The sequence below is a fragment of the Catharus ustulatus genome, chromosome 10 (genome assembly GCF_009819885.2).
Source record: "Catharus ustulatus isolate bCatUst1 chromosome 10, bCatUst1.pri.v2, whole genome shotgun sequence".
Classification (NCBI taxonomy): domain Eukaryota; kingdom Metazoa; phylum Chordata; class Aves; order Passeriformes; family Turdidae; genus Catharus; species Catharus ustulatus.
In genome coordinates this window covers 13,567,033-13,587,362 of record NC_046230.1, presented here as the reverse complement: position 1 = coordinate 13,587,362, position 20,330 = coordinate 13,567,033, and the positions used below count along the sequence as shown (strand labels likewise).

At 39.2% G+C, this 20,330-nt stretch overlaps 1 protein-coding gene across 1 annotated transcript; it reads left to right on the top strand.

The window, feature by feature from the left end:
* Nucleotides 1-319: 319 nt before the first annotated feature.
* Nucleotides 320-2,034, top strand: LOC117001061. The gene is made up of 2 exons (XM_033069232.2): nucleotides 320-1,304; nucleotides 1,783-2,034. Exons 1-2 carry the CDS (start codon nucleotides 320-322, stop codon nucleotides 1,845-1,847), a joined length of 1,050 nt encoding a protein of 349 aa, XP_032925123.1. The 3' UTR covers nucleotides 1,848-2,034.
* The last annotated feature ends 18,296 nt before the right edge of the window (nucleotides 2,035-20,330 follow it).

Below are 20,330 nucleotides of genomic sequence, written 5' to 3'. Positions count from 1 at the left end.
TCTGGGAAAAATAGTGCTGAAGCCCACTGCCTTTCTGATGTGGAAGGACAGTTGGATTCAGCGACTAAGAGAGGAACTAACCCACGCGTGCAGATCAATATTTCCACAGGTACTGAAGTAGTGAAAGAAGCAGACGACCAGCAACAGGACGTGTGAAGAAGCACAGTGGATCACCGGCTGTAGCTACTTTGTTGTCTGTATGGTGAATATTGCCTTGCCAAAAAGACAAGGTGTTGCTGTGTAAATACTAATGCCTAGCTAATTACGCACTGCAGGAAAAGGAATTGCTTTATCTCTATTAGCCTGCCGCACCAGCAAAATGTATCTTAATCTGTTTAGAAGCTTATATTTCGTGAGCATAATGACTATCGTAGCTATATATGTTCCACCTCAACCTAAGACTAACATTTGGGTTACTCTAGCTAATCTTACAAATCAGGAATCCATTTGCCTTGCTCTTTCGTCACCTGGTAACCCCTTCTCCACATGCCTTGTAGGTTTGCCGACAGATGTCTGGCCTTGTCCACTCCTGCCGTACTTTTGTGTTCTTCATGGCGACAAACCGTATTGTTCAAACAGCACTCCCGCATGCAATGCTAATAAGCCAAATAGAGTAGTTGAGCTATGGGATTTTTGGGTGCCATATCTCCCCGTTGCTCCTGCCGAGCCTCAAGAATTAGAACTGTTAGGATCTGTAAAAATGGACAGTTGTTTATACTTTAAGTGGACCAATGAAAAGGTAAAGAACATTAGTGCAACAGTTGTGAATTCAAGCCTTCCAGTTTATAGGAATGCATCTGAGTGGTGCCAATATACTGCCAAGCAACACTCACGATCCTCTGATCATCCTTTCTCTTTGCCTAGCGGCCTATTTTTGATTTGTGGTGATCGAGCTTGGCCAGGTATTCCCTCAAAACTTAGAGGAGGTCCTTGCTCGATAGGTAGATTGTCCTTATTGACACCCAACACATCCATGATTCTAAACATGTCCAGGTATTACTCCAGTAGGCGAATGCGACGCAGTGTACACAGTTTTAATAGCAAATGCCAGGATAATGTAAAGTTTTGGTCACCAGGAGAAATTATTGCAGCCTCCTTTTTAGCTCCAGGCGTTGCATCAGCCGGAGCGCTGGCACAGCTTAACAAGCTAGGTTGTTGGTTAGCTAAACAAACTAATGCCACGTCGCGAGCTATAAGTGATTTGTTAATTGATGTAGATTCTGTAAGACATGCCACTCTTCAAAATAGAGCTGCCATTGATTTTCTCTTATTAGCCCAAGGCCATGGTTGTGAAGAATTTGAAGGTATGTGTTGTATGAATTTGTCCGATCATTCTGTATCCATACATAAGCAGTTGCAAACCTTAAGTCAGCTCACTCAACAATTGCAAATAGATGATAGTCTAGGGTTAGACGGATGGCTTAAGAACTTAGGCATAGGCCCTTGGCTGAGAGACATCATGAAAGGTGGAATAATCGTTTTAATTGTAGTTTTAGTAGCAATGCTCTTACTGCCTTGTATAATCAGTTGCCTACAGCGTATGATTATCTCTATGTTTGATAACCAAAAACCAGCCATGCTAGCAGCTAACAGAAGCATGAGAAATTATATAATGTAAAGCAGGAAACGCCCTTGTAATCAAGCTTCTGAACAACATCAGACAAATAACTGTGCAAAGCAGAAGCAAAATATTTAGAGAGCTTACTAGTTCCATATAAGAATTTATAACATAGTTAAATTAGAAGGAGTTTATTACAGTAACTGTAGCATTTATCGTTGCAGCGATTACAGTCTGCCTTAAGTGTCCGCGTCTCAGCTGCCTCATCCGGCGTCCAACAACAGCGTGAAACACTTCAACAACAACTGCATCAAACTGAGCACCGCTTCCTGCCTATCACGACATCTTAAGTCATGGGGAGGGGGAGATGTAGGGATCGGCGCTCGGAAGATCTCGCGTTGTTACGGAAAGCTCGCGATAGGGATAAAGTGCAAACATAAGCACTAAAAAGTGCAAGGCGAGGCAGCGGTCAGCGAAACGCATGTAACCAATCATAGAACATATTACCTTATATGTACTGTCTAAAAATAAGCATAAGCATCTATAGTATATAAGACTAATGCACTAATAATAAATTGGCTTTTGTTGCATCCACCACGTTGGTGCCTGTGCTTCATTGCCCCTGGGACGGGATGTCCTTGACCGAAGCCCTCCGGTGTTAGAACTCGGTTGCGAGAAGCAACACCTAGCTAGAAGTTGAATATATAATATGCATTCAAATTAATATTTGTTTGAAAAAAGCATGAAATATACTAAATAGAAGTAATGAATAAAGGTATTTGCAGTACCAGAATTCCCAGAAACCAAGCAGAGAGAATCTGTTTAGTGCCAAACAGCAGAAAGATGTTTAATGAAGCCATGAGAAGGACTGACTTCACACCCATTGGTTATGGACATCTGCTTGATTAGCTGGTCCTTGGGCTGAGCTTTCTGTTCGTTCAAGACTGTGGTCAGTTCTCATACTAAGCCTATGCCATGATCTCTGTGAAGCTGGCAGGGTCATGGCAGGACCCAGTGACAGCTCAAAGACACACAAAAGCATAAGGCTCTTTCCCTTACAAATTCAAGGCATTGAGACCAGCATGTGGTAGGAAGTGAGATCATAACTACAGCAAAAGTTCCTACTCCAGAAAAGTACTGGAGTAAGTAAAAACTCAGCGGTTTTACTAATAGAAGCCAGTTTCAACTCCCATCTTTGTGCAGGTTCTATCTCATGGGTCTAGGAGTTTCTCTTCTGGGGTGGATCAGCTCATCATTCACACCTATAAATATCTCCAGCAATGCCAGAACCAGATGCTGCTGCTAGAATTATCCTGTAACAAGACACAGGAGTGTCTGCCCGCTGCTGAGGCCTCTCCAGGGTGTGTAATTCAGATTGTTAGCGTGTTGTCTTCCTCAGTATTCCCCTAATTCCCATCCTGGGCTCTGCAGGGGCTGAAGGTAAATCAGACTGTCAGTGTGTACTCATCCACCTCCAATTTTAACAGAAGGGTTTGGACAGACAGATGGATCTCCACTTCATCCCACTAAATATGATCCAGACAGTGATGCTCTATTGGTGTTAACTGAGCACAGCAGGATCACCACGAGTGGGAGCAAAGGCACATGACAGCTAACAGGAGAGTCCAGGATGCATTAAAAAAACATCAACAGGAAAGGTTCAAGGAAGAGAGTGGATTGAGCAACTTGAGTCTACCCTTAGGCCTAACTGAATTTTCTTTTTACAGATTGCTGGGTAATTTACTGTTCTGTTTTGCTTTTTGTATGTGATGGCCTTCATGGGTGATGTAAATCATGAACATCCTGCTTAGCTAGTTTTTCATCTGCAGACTTGATAAATCTGAAGCCTAGTGCTGAGACAGTCACCTTCAGCTCTGGATAATTTTGAAATCTGGTGCCCTTTGCTGAGAGACAGGTTATATCAACTGGTGTCATACCTGGGCAAATGTCAGAGTTTTAGCATCCCAGAAAAACAAGACTATTTAGAAATAATAAAGTTTTCTGTTCACATCTACTGAAATAACCCAAATTCACAAGCTACAGAGGAAAGTAGAACTCTACTATAATCAAATAAAACTTTGGCTAATTCTCTGGCTTCCTTCCCAACAAAACATACATGAAAAGATCAATAAAATTAGTTCCCTTCTTACTTTCTAGACGGGTTTAGAGTTAGACTTCAAAAAACATACTGCAAAAAAAAAAAAAAAAAAGAGAAAAAAACCCCAAACCCACACTGAAAGAAGTGCATAAAAAATACCAAACAAAAAAAGTTCAAATAGATTCTGCACATCAATTTGTTCATTTAAAAATATATTTTTTCTTAAACAGACAGTTATTAATTGATCACAAGTATTCATAAAACTCTTCTCAAAGCAATTAATTGGAATAATAATAATCTCTACTTGGACAGCCTTATTAAAACATACTAATTGCAAAAACTAGTGAGAGCTCACTCATTACAAGAGTATGGGGTAGCAAATTAAGTCAAATGAATTAATATTGGCACTCTTTGTTCCTCTATGAACATGTAAGTAAACAAAACTCAAACTGAGCAGAGAAGGTGTCTAACTTAAGCAATTGTATTAGTTATTTGTGAGATATCGTGGGGAAAAATGAACAACAAATCAAATGCCTGCTGCTGAGGACTGTGGAACAAAATCTGACTGAGGTATGGATTTTTTCCTAGGATTTTTTTGTTCAAAGGCATTCACTACAAAAGATAAAAGTGGACTTCTCAAAAAATTTATAATTTCTATTTTTAGTAAACAGTAGGTGTCACAGAACAAAGGAAAACACAGAGTGCCAACAATTTAATCTTGTCACCATAGTCAAATCTCGTTTCTATTAATTTATCCAAAAATAAATTCAGTTGGACAAATGCCTGTTAAACTTGTATGAAAAGGGCCTCAATGAAGCAAAAGAGAAGCAAGCTTCAGGGCATAAATACACCGTTCTTGGGAAATACTTTGCCTGCACACATGGAAATATTAAGCATCACAGAAAAGACAGCTGCTTTAAAATCAGCATCCATATTCTTCTGTATTACACTCAGGCAAATCCAGATGTTTAAATTATTTTCCTTTTTTGCTTGGTAAAGTATGATTGAGAGAAAATATTCCGTATACCAACTTGATTGGAAACAGTCTGTAAAAGCAGGTTGCAATACACAAACACTGAGACTGAGCAGGTCAGCTTTAGATGCAGGCTTTTTGCTACTAATTTATCTCTGCTTCTTAGTTATAGTTGGTGCACTTCTCAGCTTCCAGCCCTGAAATCAGATCTACTAGGAAGGGGTGAAGGAGGAGTAAAGAGAGAGACCATGCTTTGATCCACTGCCTTCTGAAACATCACAGCTACCTGAAATCCTTACATTTTCTGTGAATTATTTAAACCACTTTCGGAAGGAAAAAAAAGAAAAAAAAGTATTTTGATGTGGAAATGTTGCTGTACTACTCCTTCATAGGAAAGGTAGAAGAGGCATCCCAAGGCCCAGAGCTGTGTTCTGTAGCAAGTATGTCACACCCATGATATTCTGTGACTAAGGACTCCAGCCATGGAGCTGCTCAGCTGTTGGTTGTGTGCAAATGTCATCAGGAAATCTGGTCCAAGACAAAATAATAATTAAAATATGGAATATAGAATCTTTAGATATAGATATAAAATTACTATTTTTCCCCCATAAAACTCTTTAATACCTTACCTTGAGAAGTTTCATAGTGAAAAGTGATGTTCCTTCCCTGTTGTTAGGTGATTCTTACTACTATGCAGCTTCTAGAAGAGTTGGGGAATCTTTTCCTCTTGGTTCACTGCCAAAGATTTTCCTACATAAGCAAAGCTGCCTCTTGGTTTGTTCAGTGTTGCTCACATTTGACTTTGTTTTCTCACTGGAAGGCTTAGAACAGAATATGTGAAGTTTGAGATTTTGCTTGGTTTTGATTCATACAGTTTTTAATTAAGTATTTTGCTTCCTTAATGCTGTTGTCGTCCCAATGTATTTTCTGATTTAGGTAAATTGCTGAAACTTCTCTCATATTTGAAGAATCTGCTAATTGTTATCCAATGAGGAAAATGAGAACAGGCCATGATGTTCAATGCCTCCCTGCCAGTGAATAACAAGCTTCTGGAACCTGAACCAAGAGATTTTGTCATGAAACAAAAATTACTACTTTGGCTTACTGAAAATAATTCTGGACCAAGTTAAGGATTTATGCAGAATAAAAGGTGAGAGAATTCTCTCTTCATCAACTTTCTCCTTCATTATGCTCTAAGATGTGACCCTTACATCCACAGTAGTTAAATTTGTGGTTTATCTAACTTCCATTTCACTAAATTCTGATGGCTCAAGTGGTGGGTGGAGGGTGGATCACTTTCTTCAAGGCAGATGTGTCACATTTTGTATAGGAATTGATGGAAGAAAAACCATTCATTTTAAACCATTTTGTGTCACCTCTCCTTTGAAGCTCATTCTTGTCTCTTCATGGCCACAAAAGACAGGAAGGACCTGCTTGTACCTTCTGCTCACACACCTGTTAGGAAAGCAAATCCTGCTTTAGTCATCAATACCACTTGAGCCACTTCGTTGTAGTTGCACAGGAATGTGTAGTGCAGCCTTCCATTTAAATGGCTGTTCTACTTTCCTTTGGAACCAAAGAACCACAGAAAACAGTGGGAACACAGATTGGAAGTCAGAGTATTCCAGACCTACTAACAAAAAACAGCATAATGAAAACTGAAGACTTTGAATGATAATAAAATAACTGAGTTGGTAAAAACTCAACTCATGGAGCTGCCATGTGGAACGTATTGTGTCTACAATGTTACAGGTCATTTCCTTTGCCTTTCTCTATAAACATGTTTTTCAAATTGGTTTCAAGTTGGCCCAGCTGCTTCAAGCCCAGAGTATGAAAGCATATTCATATGACAGATAACCAGCAGCTGTTGTCGGAAAATGGACAAAGTGAAGGGTAGATGTTGCTTGGGAGGATGAACTTGTGCTTCCAGGCAAAAAGTCTTCCTCAATATTTTGCTCCTCTATGACTTTTTCTTTGCAAAGATTGGGTCAGTAGCATTAAGAGGCTTCTTTCTTTTCAGATACATCTCTGGAAAATGTAGCAAAGGAAGAAGCAGAGATCCTGGTGGACTCTTTGGTCAAGGCGCTGAAGGACAGAAAATCTGTTCTTAATCTCTCTAGAATTGTTCTCTTTGTTAAAGAAGATACTATAATTTCCTAATCTTGTCTCTAATTTATTCCTACCCACAGAAGTATTTTGTATTGAAGATGTGGCAATGGTGTTTGTGGCAAAGCACACACCTCTGTTCCAGAGGCAATCTAATCCATTTAACTGTGTCCTATCTCCTATCTCTTTGATTCAGACTTTTTTTCCAACCTTTTTCCCCTCTTCAAACATAGTTTAGTTTAAATACAGGAAAGCTACCCTTTTAATGACTAAAAGAAATAGAATTTTCTTTTCTTCTGATTCTTGTCTAAAACATTCCATGCTTGTCCTGAGAAGGAGAGAAAAGCACCACAATCCATTTAACTGGCAACATAACATGCATATTCTGTACTCAAATCCATCAAGATACATACTGCTTTAAGTTTATTGCCATTTTGATCCTACAAGTTCCACAAAAAAATTTCTTGTAGCTGTCAAATACATGTGCTTTGATCTACTTCATTGCTTCGAAGTTTGAAATGCAATCAGAGCTTTTCATGGAATTTTGAAAAACAATTATTGAAAAGAGTATTTATGGAAGTAGAAATTTTCTCACTGATTTTTTTTCTATAATTGAGAGTTAGGCAGTAAGAGAATTGTGTTTTTCTCTATTTTTTCCCCTGCAGTGTAATCCAGAAAAAAATTTGATTTATAAAATTTTTCTTTTCTAATTCACTCTGCCCCGAGGACCTGCAGTCAGGCAGAAGGCTAAGAGACTGCAAGAATTGAAGCTTATATATGGAAACAAACATAAACAACCTGACAAGCACAAAGCATTAAAAAAATCTATGGGAATCTGCATTTCAAATAGGCTTACACCACGAGTCCTTAAGGTTGTGGCTAAGGCCACGTGGCTGGAGAAGGTGCACTGAGAAGTGCACCTTGTGTAGTCTGCATCTGTGCACTCAGAAATTGTGCTGACCTTCATTTCCTTCATCATTTTCTAGCTTTACAGAAGTGGTAGTTTTCCAATGACTTACATGGGGAGAGGGTTTAGATATAGGTTATACTTCTTCTGATGCCAGGAAAGTGTCTGCTCCCTGGAGACCCCTTTTTGAGAAGTGCTCAAAGTGAGGCCACCTGCCAATACAGAAATACAAATATATGGAACTCTTTGCAGATCATCACAGGGACTTGTGTAATGTTACAGTTTGGTTTCGTTTTAAAGTTTCATTGACTTTATTTCAAGCACTTATTAATTTTTTTCCCATTTGTAAAAAATTGCGTATTCATTAAATAGCTGATTAAGGATTATGATCTTTTAGGAAAAATGTAATAATTTTGTTACGAAGCAGCCCAGTGCTGACAAAAAGGGAATTTTTTTTGCTGAAAAATAAAAATTGAAGTTCTCTAAATTACAGGAGTGAAACCTTGATAACTTTTACTCTTTTTTTTGGTCTTAGCTCTTATGAAGTCTTGTTCCAGTGTCATTCAGAAGTAAGCTCTCTTGGACTGCATTTCAGCTCTTGCATGGATCCTGAACAGAGTAATTTCTCACTTGTTTGCCAGCTAGATCAATTTTTTTAAGGCTGGAGGAGAGAAGGGAGTTGTATTTTACATGTAGAATCAAATAAGTAAGAAATTTTATAATCTAAATCCATGTTTCATTGTAAAGTTTGAAGAATTTTTGTACTTTTCTCAGGTCTCTAGTATCAAGATTTCCAAGGTGAAAATGACAAACCTTGTAAAACACATATGTTCACAGTGCAAATGGTTCATAAATATAAGTCACTCATGGCTCTTTCACAATTTACAAATATCAACATAAAGCAGAGGCTTTCCTGCTGTCTTTGAAGTGCATACCCTGATATCAGTGTTTGAGGGCTGTTTGGTGGGAGACACTGCAACTTCTGAGAGTCAAAAGTAGCTCAAGAGCACTGATTTTAAATAGTTTCCTTTGAAACAACACCTATGGTAGAGGAATACCATCCCAAGGGACAAGAAACCAAAACACATTGTGCTGAAATTGTGCTGAAGCTCTGCCAAGGCCTTTTCTAATCCTTCCAAGCTTATCACAGGCTCTATTTGTCTGCTATAAATTACAGTCAGTATCACGGACTGCAGCCTTAGCACAAGGCCAGCTGTTGGCAGTGACAGGCTGGGGTTTTGCCTGCTGGTTTGAACTGCACCAGGAACTGATGACTAACACCTGAATTATTTCATCAGCTCATCCTCTGTCTCAGAAGTGACTCTAAACCCATGGAAAGTTCTAACCGATTAGTTAGCTTTGTCCCAAAGCTGGGTAATCTGTGTCATTCCTGATAGTTATCCAAACTATCTTTTCTTAAAATTTTCCAGTGCTAAGGTACCAAAATTTCTCTTTATGTGTTTTGCAAAAAGAAGTGTTATATTTGGAAAAAGCTGTTTATGAATGGATTAAACTGGTTGAACTTTGAAATGTGGAACCCAAGTCTGGTTTCTTGTCCAATGAGCCAAGAAGAAAATGGTGAAGGAGTGTAGCTGCAAGTTCAGGCTGTCAATACAATACTCCATTTGACATTTCTCCTCCAAGGGGTTTTATCAGGTTTGGTTTAGGCCAAACCTGTCTGCAGTGCACATTTTTTCCCTACCTGTCTTTTAGTGCTTGTCAAGTGGACTGCCTAGGTTTGGGAAAAACCCTTTAAATCACCTTAAATATCCAACAAAACTCAAACTTATTCCCAGGTGAGACTGAATCTTAAAAAGCAGATGGATGCTAAAATGAGGCTGAAATTATTTTGACAATCCTAATCAGTCATTATAAATTCTGATGTGGGATTTGTGGAGGATGCAATGCTAGTGTTGAGTAAGCATGAGTGGAAAACTTTTACATCCAGCTGCAGCTGCCCCTGTGGGCCCAGAGACCACTGCCAGAGAAATCTCAAAGCTCTCAGTGCTCTTCTTTTGGGCTTGCTGAGGGACACCTGGGTGGGGCACAGCTTGGGATGGCTGAGCAGGGCCATGGAGATAGAATCAGGCTGGGACAGGCTGGGCTGGGACAGGACCAGAGCTCAGTGTCCATCAGCATCACCGGGGCTGGGACACAGCCCAGGCTGGGCTGCAATGGGCTGCTGGGCTGGGCAGGGTGGGAAGCCCTCAGGTGCTGCTTGTCAGGCTCATTGAGGCACAAAGGTGTCCTCAGAGGCTGAGGGTGAGTCCTGGAGGAGTGTGGTAGCAGGATATCTGTGCCCAGCTGTGGAGTATTTAGGAGCCAGGTGGGAAGGGCAGCACTCAGGAACCCTCTCTTGAGGGACAGGGCAGCCCTGCTTGGGCTGGGGTCTCTGTGAGCCCTGTGCTGGATGGGGAACAAAGTCTTTGTGCTGTGAGAGACTGATGAAAATGCTTCTCCTTCAGCAGGACTGAGGCTGTGGTCTCAGCAGCTCCTGGACACCTCCCAGCGAGAGGACGGTGCTGTTCTCTGGGGTAAGCTGGTGGCTGAGTGGGCTCTGGTGTGACAGAATCACAGTGAGCTCCCTGTGCTTGTGGCAGCTGAGAGATGAAGTGAGCAGAAACTCTTACCTGGTGTTCTGCTGGTCAGTGTCCTGGTGAAAGGCTAGCATGAGCTCTGTGAGCTGCACCCAGCAGGGAAGTTCTACTGTGGCCGGGTTTGTCTACATCTGTAAGAATTTATAGAGCAAGGATTGTGCTTGTTGGGCCAGGAAAGCGTGGGCATGGCCAAATCCTGATCTCAGTTGCACGTGCACAGCTCCCAAGGCAGCAAGGCTTCATCGTGGCTCAGCACTTGGCCCGATGAGGGCTTGTATGGCTGCAAATAATGTGTGTGGCACTCTGGAGAGTGAGCAAACAACTGTTCCTCTGTCAGTGTGCTCGGCTCTGCAGCATCTGTTTTGCTTCATCATTTTTTAGAAGAAAGCCACAAATATTTTTCACTAGGGAGTTGATAAATAACAGTGCTTACATTTTAAAAAAATTTAGTGGGGATAAAAGTAAATCTTCTAGTGTATAAAATCCTTATGCTTTGATTTGAGTATTAATTCACAGATTGTCTTGTATTATATTGTTCCTAGCTCAGTAAATCCTATGGGGTTTTGTCCCTCAGGAAAACACATGGGGTGATGTCTTAGTGTGATTTATTTTTATTTGTATGTCTAAGTTTGCGGAGAATTGTCTTTCACAGCAGCATTTTTACATGAAGATTTGTATTCCTTGGAAAATTTGGCAAACTGGGGAGTATTTAATAATTTGTCAATGAAACTTTAAATGAAATTTGTTGCAACTTTGTGGATACACATGATGAGTATGATGTGGTAAACTATACAGTTTTTTTAAAGGGATGTGTTCAAAAGATTGTATTACATTTTTTTTCATTCTTAAACAGATTTCTGAGAGGAAATGTGTTCTAGCAAATGGCAGACTACATGTATGAAGGGAAATAGGGCTAGCCTAGAATTTAGTTTTACTATTTCTCTAATGCTTTGTTGTCTCGCTTGTCTGCATAACATTTAATTTTAAGATTAGGTATAATGAAGAGGTCAATAACAAAGCAGGGGAAACAGGGTTCACATGTGAAATGGAAGAGTGGAGTCTGAGCTCTCTGCTATGGAGGGGGTCCCTCTTTGTCAGCTCTGTGCTCTCACTTGGAACAGCTCAACAGGAAAACCCTGCTTCTTCTAGAAGCTTGTGGCATTAGCACAGGAAGGTGTTCACCTATTCTGGAGAGAGGAAGTGGTCTGTAATAATTATGTGTTTGATAGATGCATCTGCTTGCTTGGAATGAGGGCTGCTCCATTTTTACCTTTATGGTTACAAGCTGATGGTGAGCTCTGCAGTGGTGTTTGGAGAGAGCTGTTGCGTGTCTCAAGTTTTGAGCCTTTTTTTGAGTTATAGGGTTAGGATTGGACCTTTCCAACTTTATTGAAATTCTGTGATGAGGTTAAAGACAAGATTCAAATTACATTAGAGAATACCAAGACAGAGAATCTTGTTTGTGAAACAAAAGAAAACAAAATAGAAAGAGCTATACCTAAATAAAGAGTATGTGAAATGAAGAAGAAAACCAGACCCTGAGATCTGTGCTTTTCCTAAATGAGCAAACAATTCTAGTAAATGCAGCCCCTACATGCACAACCACTGCCCCCAAACCAAATAGACATGCAAAAATCAAGAGAACCCACGTTCCCCTCCTACCATTTCACTGACAATTTCTCAATATTGCTGTTCTGCATTAAGCAGTTAGGGCAGTATTGCAGTGTAGTTGCTGCAGGGATGTTTTCTGATTTTTGAATTGGTGATGGGAAAAGAATGTAGTCACTGCTATGAAGAATTGTAGAAGTTCTCTATTCCATCCAAGCCTTGTCGTATGAACTTGATAATGAAAAGTATCTTATGTTTCATGACAGCATAGAAGTAATTTTTAGCGGCTTGGATAAAGGTATCATGATACAAATATTGTTGAATTGTCTGGATGAGTTTGTGTAGGTGTGACTTTATTGCGATCCTGATTTTTCTTTTTCTAACATACATCTCACTGGCAAGAATTCTGACTGAATTTATTAAAATTGTTTAACAGTAATTTATTTCCAATAATTCCTTCACACTTTTTCATTGTATATTTTCTGTTGTTGCACAGCGTGGTCTAAGTACCAGGTACTGAAGTGCATATTGATAGCTTAAAAACTGTTTGGGTGACAAGAATGAATTACAATTATGAATTAGTCCAGAAGTCTCCTATTTGACAATAGGAGCTTCAGCAAAATGCTGGCACTGGCCGATTAGCTGGTGTTACCTTATGTATTCAGCTTTGGACAGTCTAAAGTAGATTTGATGTTTCATTTCCTGAAATAAACAAAAGCAGCTTCTGAACTGTTAGAAAATAACATTAGTTCTCAAGGGCTAATTACAGATCTTTATCATGTGGCTGTAGTTCCATGAATTCTGCTTCAATCAGGGAAAAATACTCTTAAGCGCCAATAAAAGTTTTTATGCTGCTAGGATTTCCTCCTGCCTTCCTCCTCTCAAATGATGACTTTATTCTGCTGTCTCTGTTATTAAGGGACACTTTACAAGGTTTTAATGCAAATTGCTTCAAACTGTCTGTTAGTGAGGCAGAATCACATCAGGTTAATATCCTGATTAGTGTATGCTACAAAGAAGTGTTGGGTACTGCACAAAGCAAAGAAGATGGCTTGGGAGCTGCTTCACAGCATAAGGAAATAGAGTGTTTAATTTTTTAGTGTTCTCCAAATTGGCTAGGCTGTGTTTAAAGCAACCTTTACAGGCAGATGAATCAAATGCTTGGCTCCATCATTTTGTCTTGATCTGTTCTGTATTCATCCTCTCAGATGATGGCACAATGCATGTTATATTTTCATACCTGTCCTAGAGAAGATAAAATGATTTTTCAGATGCTATTTTTTTTCATCATTTCTAAAGTGAACAGTAGCATGTGATGTTTTAGAATACAATGTTTTCTCTTCATCGAAGCTGGTAACTAAATTCCAACTGACATCAGTGTGAACAGGATTCAGTGTGTGTTTTGTGCTTATTTGAAAAATTTCTACTTCAGTGGCACTCTGCATATTCTGAAAACTCTTCAATATTGCGCACTGTAGGTGATTGTATAGCTTTCTATTTTTGTCCCCCATTATCTTAAAAATTAAAGTCTCATTTAGCAGACTAACAATTATAATCTTGTCCATAGAGCAATACCATTTGAGATGGGAATAAAACAGATTTTGGCACTGCCCAACAGAAACCTTGCAAGGGATGTTTAGACTGCACACAGGAACAGCTGTGACAGGTTTATGGCCAATGTTTACAGACCTGCTTTGACTTCTCTACATCAATGTCAATGCTTGCTGTTACAAGGTGCAATTTGAAGGTTGAAATGTAGAATATTGAGGGGATTAAAGTATACTTAAATGAATGTTTTTTACTTCAATTCCTATAATTCCTGAAGATTTATATCTTTACAAGAGCCTGAAATAATACTGAGCCTTCAGACCACGTCTGCCTCTTAGTGAGGCTCTTAGTTTGAAATCCTACCATTTTCAGTGTAAAGAAATTAATAGTGGGTAATGCAGCTCTAGGAACCACAGCTGCATTGACCTGTCTTCCAATATTTATTGTTCAGTGTATATTTTAATTTTTACCCTCTGTTAAAAGAATATTTTATGTCCTGTTACTCAGAGGAGGAGAAAGAAATACTGGAATGCCTGCCAGCAAAGTCCTGTCAAATGCGGAGTCAGCAGTTTACGTCTAAAATACTGTCTAAATTGTGATTCAAAGCTTGTGCAAAAGAATGTTTGTTTGTTTTCGAATTTGTTCGAGACCTCCTGAGAGTTGCTCTGTGCTTTTGGGAAATCAAACATTTTCCAAATTAAAAACATATAGGGAAAGTCTTAGATTCCTTTGTTTTCTGTGAAAACACATATTTGAAAACAATGCGGGATTACCGCAGTGTGTGTTGGTTAGTATTGCCCATGTGTTTTTCTCCACTGTTGTAGTGAACTTAACCCCCAGAGAGCATTTCACGCATAGCTGTTAGGAGAAAAACATAGAGTGGAAAGCCCAAACTTTAAGTGTAGACATGATAAATGAAATGCAAGGCTTTGCCAAACAAAAGCAAGCCCTAGTGTTCTGGTCCACACTTGCAGTGCAGCAGTGGTGTGTGCATGGTACGTGCTGGCTGGCACTCAGTTATCAGGAGTGACTTATTGTAGGCATTGCAGGTATTGCATAGGAGGTGAAATTCAGGGATATCTCTGCCCATGATAATCTGTTCAGGATGTCATTCCCTCCATGGTTGTGTGGGGGCAGGGGAATACATTTTATTTTGCAATAAGTGAAATCGGATTCCACTGCTGTGCTCTGTGCACACTGATCTGTGCAAGTTTGAATGCTGGGGTGACAATCTCCTTGTAGCTGGAGGTTCTGGAGCTTTGCAGTATCGATCAGCTTCTGTGACATAACCAGATCATGAATCAAATGATATGTCAGGAGACATAAAGGCATGCTCTGTCATGGACTAACCTTGTCAAAATAATTGAACTAACTTGGCAGAAAATTTAGCCTTTAAATAGCTCCAAGATAAACAGTGAAGTGTAAGGAAAATTTTATCTTGCATGAAAAGTTTGCAGTTGATTTTTGGGCTGGAGCTGAGATAAGAATTGGAATATGCCTTTTGTGGTTTTTTTATTTTTATTTTTTTGTTTGTTTTTTGATAATGTACTGTGTATTGTTCCAATCTCTTGACAGTACTGTGATTCAGTTCCACATTTAAATCTAATGCATATTTCTGGGTTACAGTATTGAATGTTGACATATTTGATGTGCACATTAGTGGTAAATCTCTCAAGAAAAGAATTGCAAGAGCATATGCCTTGCTAGAATGTTATCTAAGCTTAAGCAGCAAGTACAGTGCATTTTTTCCAACAAATGTTTTAAGTCGTCTTTAATTAACAGGATATTGAATCACAAACATTGCTGATTAAAAAAATAAAGTATTTATGAGCAAATTTAGAATTTCCAGGGTATAAGCTGTATAGATAATGGACATTTTCTAGAATCCAGTGTTCGTGTCACACTCTGTACATGGTTCTCCTCCATGTTGCTGAGTTAAACATAAAAAACACAGTTACTTGTTGGGTTAATAAGAAACAAAACTTGAGAGAAACAGTCTAAACGTACGGTGTGAAGAGTAAGTTAAACTGACACTTATTTAAAGTTATTTTGTATTGTTTTAATATTTTCAGTATTTCAAAATACACCCAGTCTGACATAGATGGCTCTGTGAAAATGGTTGCTGGTTTTGCAGTTGTTAGACAGAAAGCTGTTGGAAATGTGGTATTTTCTTTTTGAACAGAACAGTGCATATCTGCTGTGTACTCTCATGTAAAAATTACAGATGACAGTATAGAGAGCCATCATAGATAAGCAGAGAAAATAAGAAATAGCAGAAATAAAATTCTTCAAAATTTAACATGTAAAAATGGCACTGTATAATACAGTCTAGTATACAGAGAATGCCTTTCTATTGCTTCTTTCCATTTTCTCTAGAATAATCGCGACAGAAATCAGTTTCAACATTAACAGTACTCTGGCAGGTGACATTACATCCCATGTGCACCTATTTATGTCCTGCCTTTGAAAGGCATCTGGCAAACCATACACATGGCCTCACTTTATAGGTGCTGCTGTACAAAAAGAGGGCTTTGGGTCTGGAATCTTGCTTCTCATGCTTGGTGATTTTTTTCCAGTGCAAAACATAATTCTTATAAAAGGTTAAAAATTACTTAAATGTATATAAACTTGCTAAAACAAAGTTATTTTAGATCCTTTAGTGTTTTATAGGTGATTTTAAAATTAAATAGGCATAGCACTATTGTAATACATATTTCCACAAAATTATTTGTTTTGTTTACTGCTTTAGTTGTTTTGGGTGGGGTTGTTGTTGCTTTTTTTTTTAAAATGTAGTTGTGTACCATGTGATAAACAGGAGGAGGATACAAAGCTCATCTAAGCCCATAGGCAGTACATTCTTTCCCTTTCCTGGGCATATAATTATCTGATGGACTTCAAGTGCATAATTCAACCTTTTTTCTGAAAGAAAAGTCAATAGTAGCAAAGTGGCTGCTAGTATCTTACACACATCTGTTAACTTCAACTTTCCTGTTTATTCATTCAATTTCACAGAAATGACCAGGTTTCCATTTGCTTGAGAATATGAGTTAGACATGCTTGAAATTCTCTGTAATTCTAAGTGGAACTGAAATTCTAGCATTTTCTATTCTTTTGCTTTATTATTTTTAATTATTTTGATGACTTTGCTTTTAAAAAAAGATCTGAAATTTATTTAATGGCAGGGTTAACTATCTTTACAATTTTGTATTTGTTCAGCAACTGTCTTTGCTTTCCACAATATTCTAACAATTCTTCACCTCAGATTACCTCATGATAAAGCTCCAATGTATGTAGCTGTCTGTCCTCCTGCCCCAGGGCCTTTGCTTAATTGTAACCTTACAACACTACTGGTACATAAAGCTGACAGTACACAAAGCTGAGGAATAACTAATATATGTGGAAAATAAGTTATGCAGTAGATAAACTATAAAAACTTCAGATTCAACCTTTAAGTCTTTTTCACTTTTTCTAGTATGTGACACTGTAAGACATGGTGTGAAGTGGGGTTTACTAGGGATATGCAAGACTAAATTCTATTTTATTTTCATACAAAGTGGGAGTAGCAAAATCCAATCTACCATTCTTTTCACTGTCAACCCCTCTCCCCCACCCCAATCCCTTGTTATTATGCTGGAACCTGATGCTGTTTCCACTGCAGCCACAATGCAGTACGATCTGGCACTGCTTATATTCTAAGTGGGTATATTTACATCAAATATTCAGCTACATGCAACCTCAGTCTGGCTGTTCAAAGCCATTATTCACAATGCAATGTGATCCTGTGTTTAACACAGTATTCTGAATAAATCTGTCCCTAAAATTAAATTTAGTTTCTAAAAGGTTAAGCCTAAATTTGTCTTCGAACTCCAACCTGTATGTAGGAAATTTGGCAATTTGCTTAGTCTCCACTCCAAGTAAACTTTATTAGCTTAGTCTGTTCTGGGATATAGAAATGAACGACTGAACTGCTCTTCTACATGTGATTTTGGAGCTAGCTGGGTATCCTCTGCAATATGAATTGCAGACACAAACTGTACATCTCAAAGATTTAAGGGAGAGCTGAGTTAGGATAGGAGGAATGAGGAATAGTGGCACAAAATGTTACAGCATTACACAGAAATACTTTAAGGATGATATTGCCCAAGATATATATAAATATATACATATCTGTAGTTATACAGATAACAGTATAGTACTTACAACACAGAAACAGATCTCTTTGCTTCGGGTGCTTAACACAGAAGTGGAGATGACTTTCACAAAGACATTTATTGATGACCTGTATGTTTTTAGTAATATTTCAGACAACAAAAATTGTGGTATACTCAAGGTAAACTTCTATGATATAAAACTATCTCCATTGAAATAGAAAACATTGAACATCCACAAGTCACAAATTACAACTGCACAAAATTATCGAAAATCTTTTGCTGCCTAACTTGCCGACTACAAAGCTGGAGCCCATGGCACTAGTCCACTAAAAAGATCACACAGTGCTGTTCTCAGACATGATCTGGTCTGTCCCTCTCCCTCCAGTGTCCTGTCCCATCTGCAGAGCTCAGTGGTGACACTGAGCCTGACGGCTGGGCTGGAACATTGAGGATTTGTTAGTTCAGCCTTGGCTGGGAGGTCGCCTTTGAGGTGCACTCAGTGATTGATAGAACAGCCCTCACTTTGCAAGAGCTGGTGGCATGAGGGTCTGGCCAAGCCTATAAAGCAATGCAGAAGAGCAGGGATGGTGCCCTGACCTTGTGAGCAGTGCAGGAATGGTTTGACATGTTCCAAACTGAGCAGGATGTTATTCAGAAGCTTTGAGTCTCTCAAAACTTTCTGGAAGATTTACTAAGCTGAAAGGATTTATTCTTTTTGTGTATGTTTTCTCCATCGGTCTGTTGCAAAACTAGAAATAAATATTTACATTTAACACTTAATATTTCCAAATTCAGCAAGTCCCTGTTTTAGGCCTTCAACCACCCTCTCCCAAGGATCTGTTTTTCCTTTCAGTGGCAAATATTTCCCTGGGATTACCTGTGCTTTATGTACCTGTACATAAAAAGGAGGTGAGGTTTATCAAAATAAAACTTTGCTGAAGCTATTCAAGCAAAACTAAACCAAACCTACAAAACTTACTGTTTTCTCTGCTGCTGTCACAGTTTCAAATAGACAATGGAAACTATCATCTAAATAGTAATGCTGGTAAAGGACTTTTCGTCTTGTGCTTACTCTGCAACCTCTTGGTTACAATGTAAACACAAGGAAATTGTTAGGCAGGAAGCCAGATTAATCCCCACTGTATCTGTAAAGGTTTTCTTGGAATTTGGGCCAACCAGTGTAGATTATACAGTATGATTTAGGTTGGGCATACAATGGGCAAGCAAGCAGGGAGTAGAGCACAAAACATGAGTCATATAAAGTACTATTGCACAATAAATAGAAATAAATATGTATGTGCATGTCAAATATGTAATGTAGCAATTATTCAGCAGAAAGAAAGGTGTTCATTCAAATAAATAAAATTGTGGTGGAACAGAGGTTGTAATGCCTGTTTTTAGGGTTATATGCTGTTCCCATTCGTACTAACTTGGGCTCCTCACAACAGGAGAGTACAAGGACAGACTAAGAGTTTGTAGTATTTTACTCTGGTCAGCCCAGGAATGAAAAGCACTGTGGATACTCCTTTTAAAAATAACTGCATGCTATTGCATATTAATTAACTTTGTGTTCTTTAAGGTAGTGGGAGTTGGTTCTTAAACATCTACAGCCAGTTTTGTTTTGATATTAAGAGGGCTTAACCCAAAGCTCCCCAAAGATGGCAAAGTCATACAGACCCAAATCTTACCCCCTCCTTTGTTGGCACTGGGTAGGTCCTTGCACCAAAGAATATTCTGGCCATCTCCAATGTGCCCCATGGCCAAGGGTCCCCAGCAAAGGCCTCCAGCCTGTGGAGAGTGTAAGGCCCAGCACCTGCCTTGGTTGCAGGTACAGGGTGGAAGTGCTGTGGGTGTCTGTCCCCTGGGCTCTTCCCTTAGCTCTCAGTTTGGGGTGTGGTGAAACTGCATCTGGCTGTACACAGAACTCTGTGCTCCAAAAGGTTCACTTTCTGCTGCTACCCAGTTAGAGTTGCTGGAGAGTTCTATCTCTAGTTTTTTTTCAGTATCTGCTAATTTTCTGAGATTTTTTTTTCTTTTAAGGAGCCAGCATATTTCACAGCTGATGATTGTTTTCTTACTCCTTATGAGAATGAACATTTCCCTGCATTATTAGGAAAGCTTTTCCCTCTGCTTTCTTTGGCTATTGATTCAAGGTCAGTGCTGCCCTCAGAGCACACCAGGTGCAATCCCTTCCTACCTTTCCTCCAGTAACACATGTGAATGTGCATGCTCCTGCTTTTTCACGTGGCACAGGCAGATGCAGATAACACCAGTAGCTTAGGATACACAGCCTCTTAAAACTGCAGGATCTGGCATGAAATGATCTAGATCAGTAACAAATGGGTTTGATTTTTGTCTTCTCTTTGAGATGGCTCTTGTAGTAATGCAATCAGTGTTTTGCCAATGGGCTCCTATTCTGGTCACTGGGGACGCTGGGTTTCAGTGACCAAAAGGATGAGTAGGTGATGAGGAAATGCTTGCTTAGACCCTATCAAGGAAGTTATTGGTCTCCCAGATGGAAAAGTTTGTGTTTTATTTATTCAGGAGTTTTGCCACAGGTGAGGATCTTCAGATCCTTCGTGAGGCAGAGAAGTGAAATGTAAAGCAAATTTGTGGCTGCATCCAGCAGGTGGCAAGCACAGCACACAGAATTATGGCTGGACAGAGATGCTTCTGCCAGGGGAAGCTCCTGGTGCTGCTCAGCATGTACATGTGTGTCCATGAATATACAGATAAATGGCAGTCTCTGCCAGTCCTTTGTCAGCTTAGAGAGTGCTGGGGCAC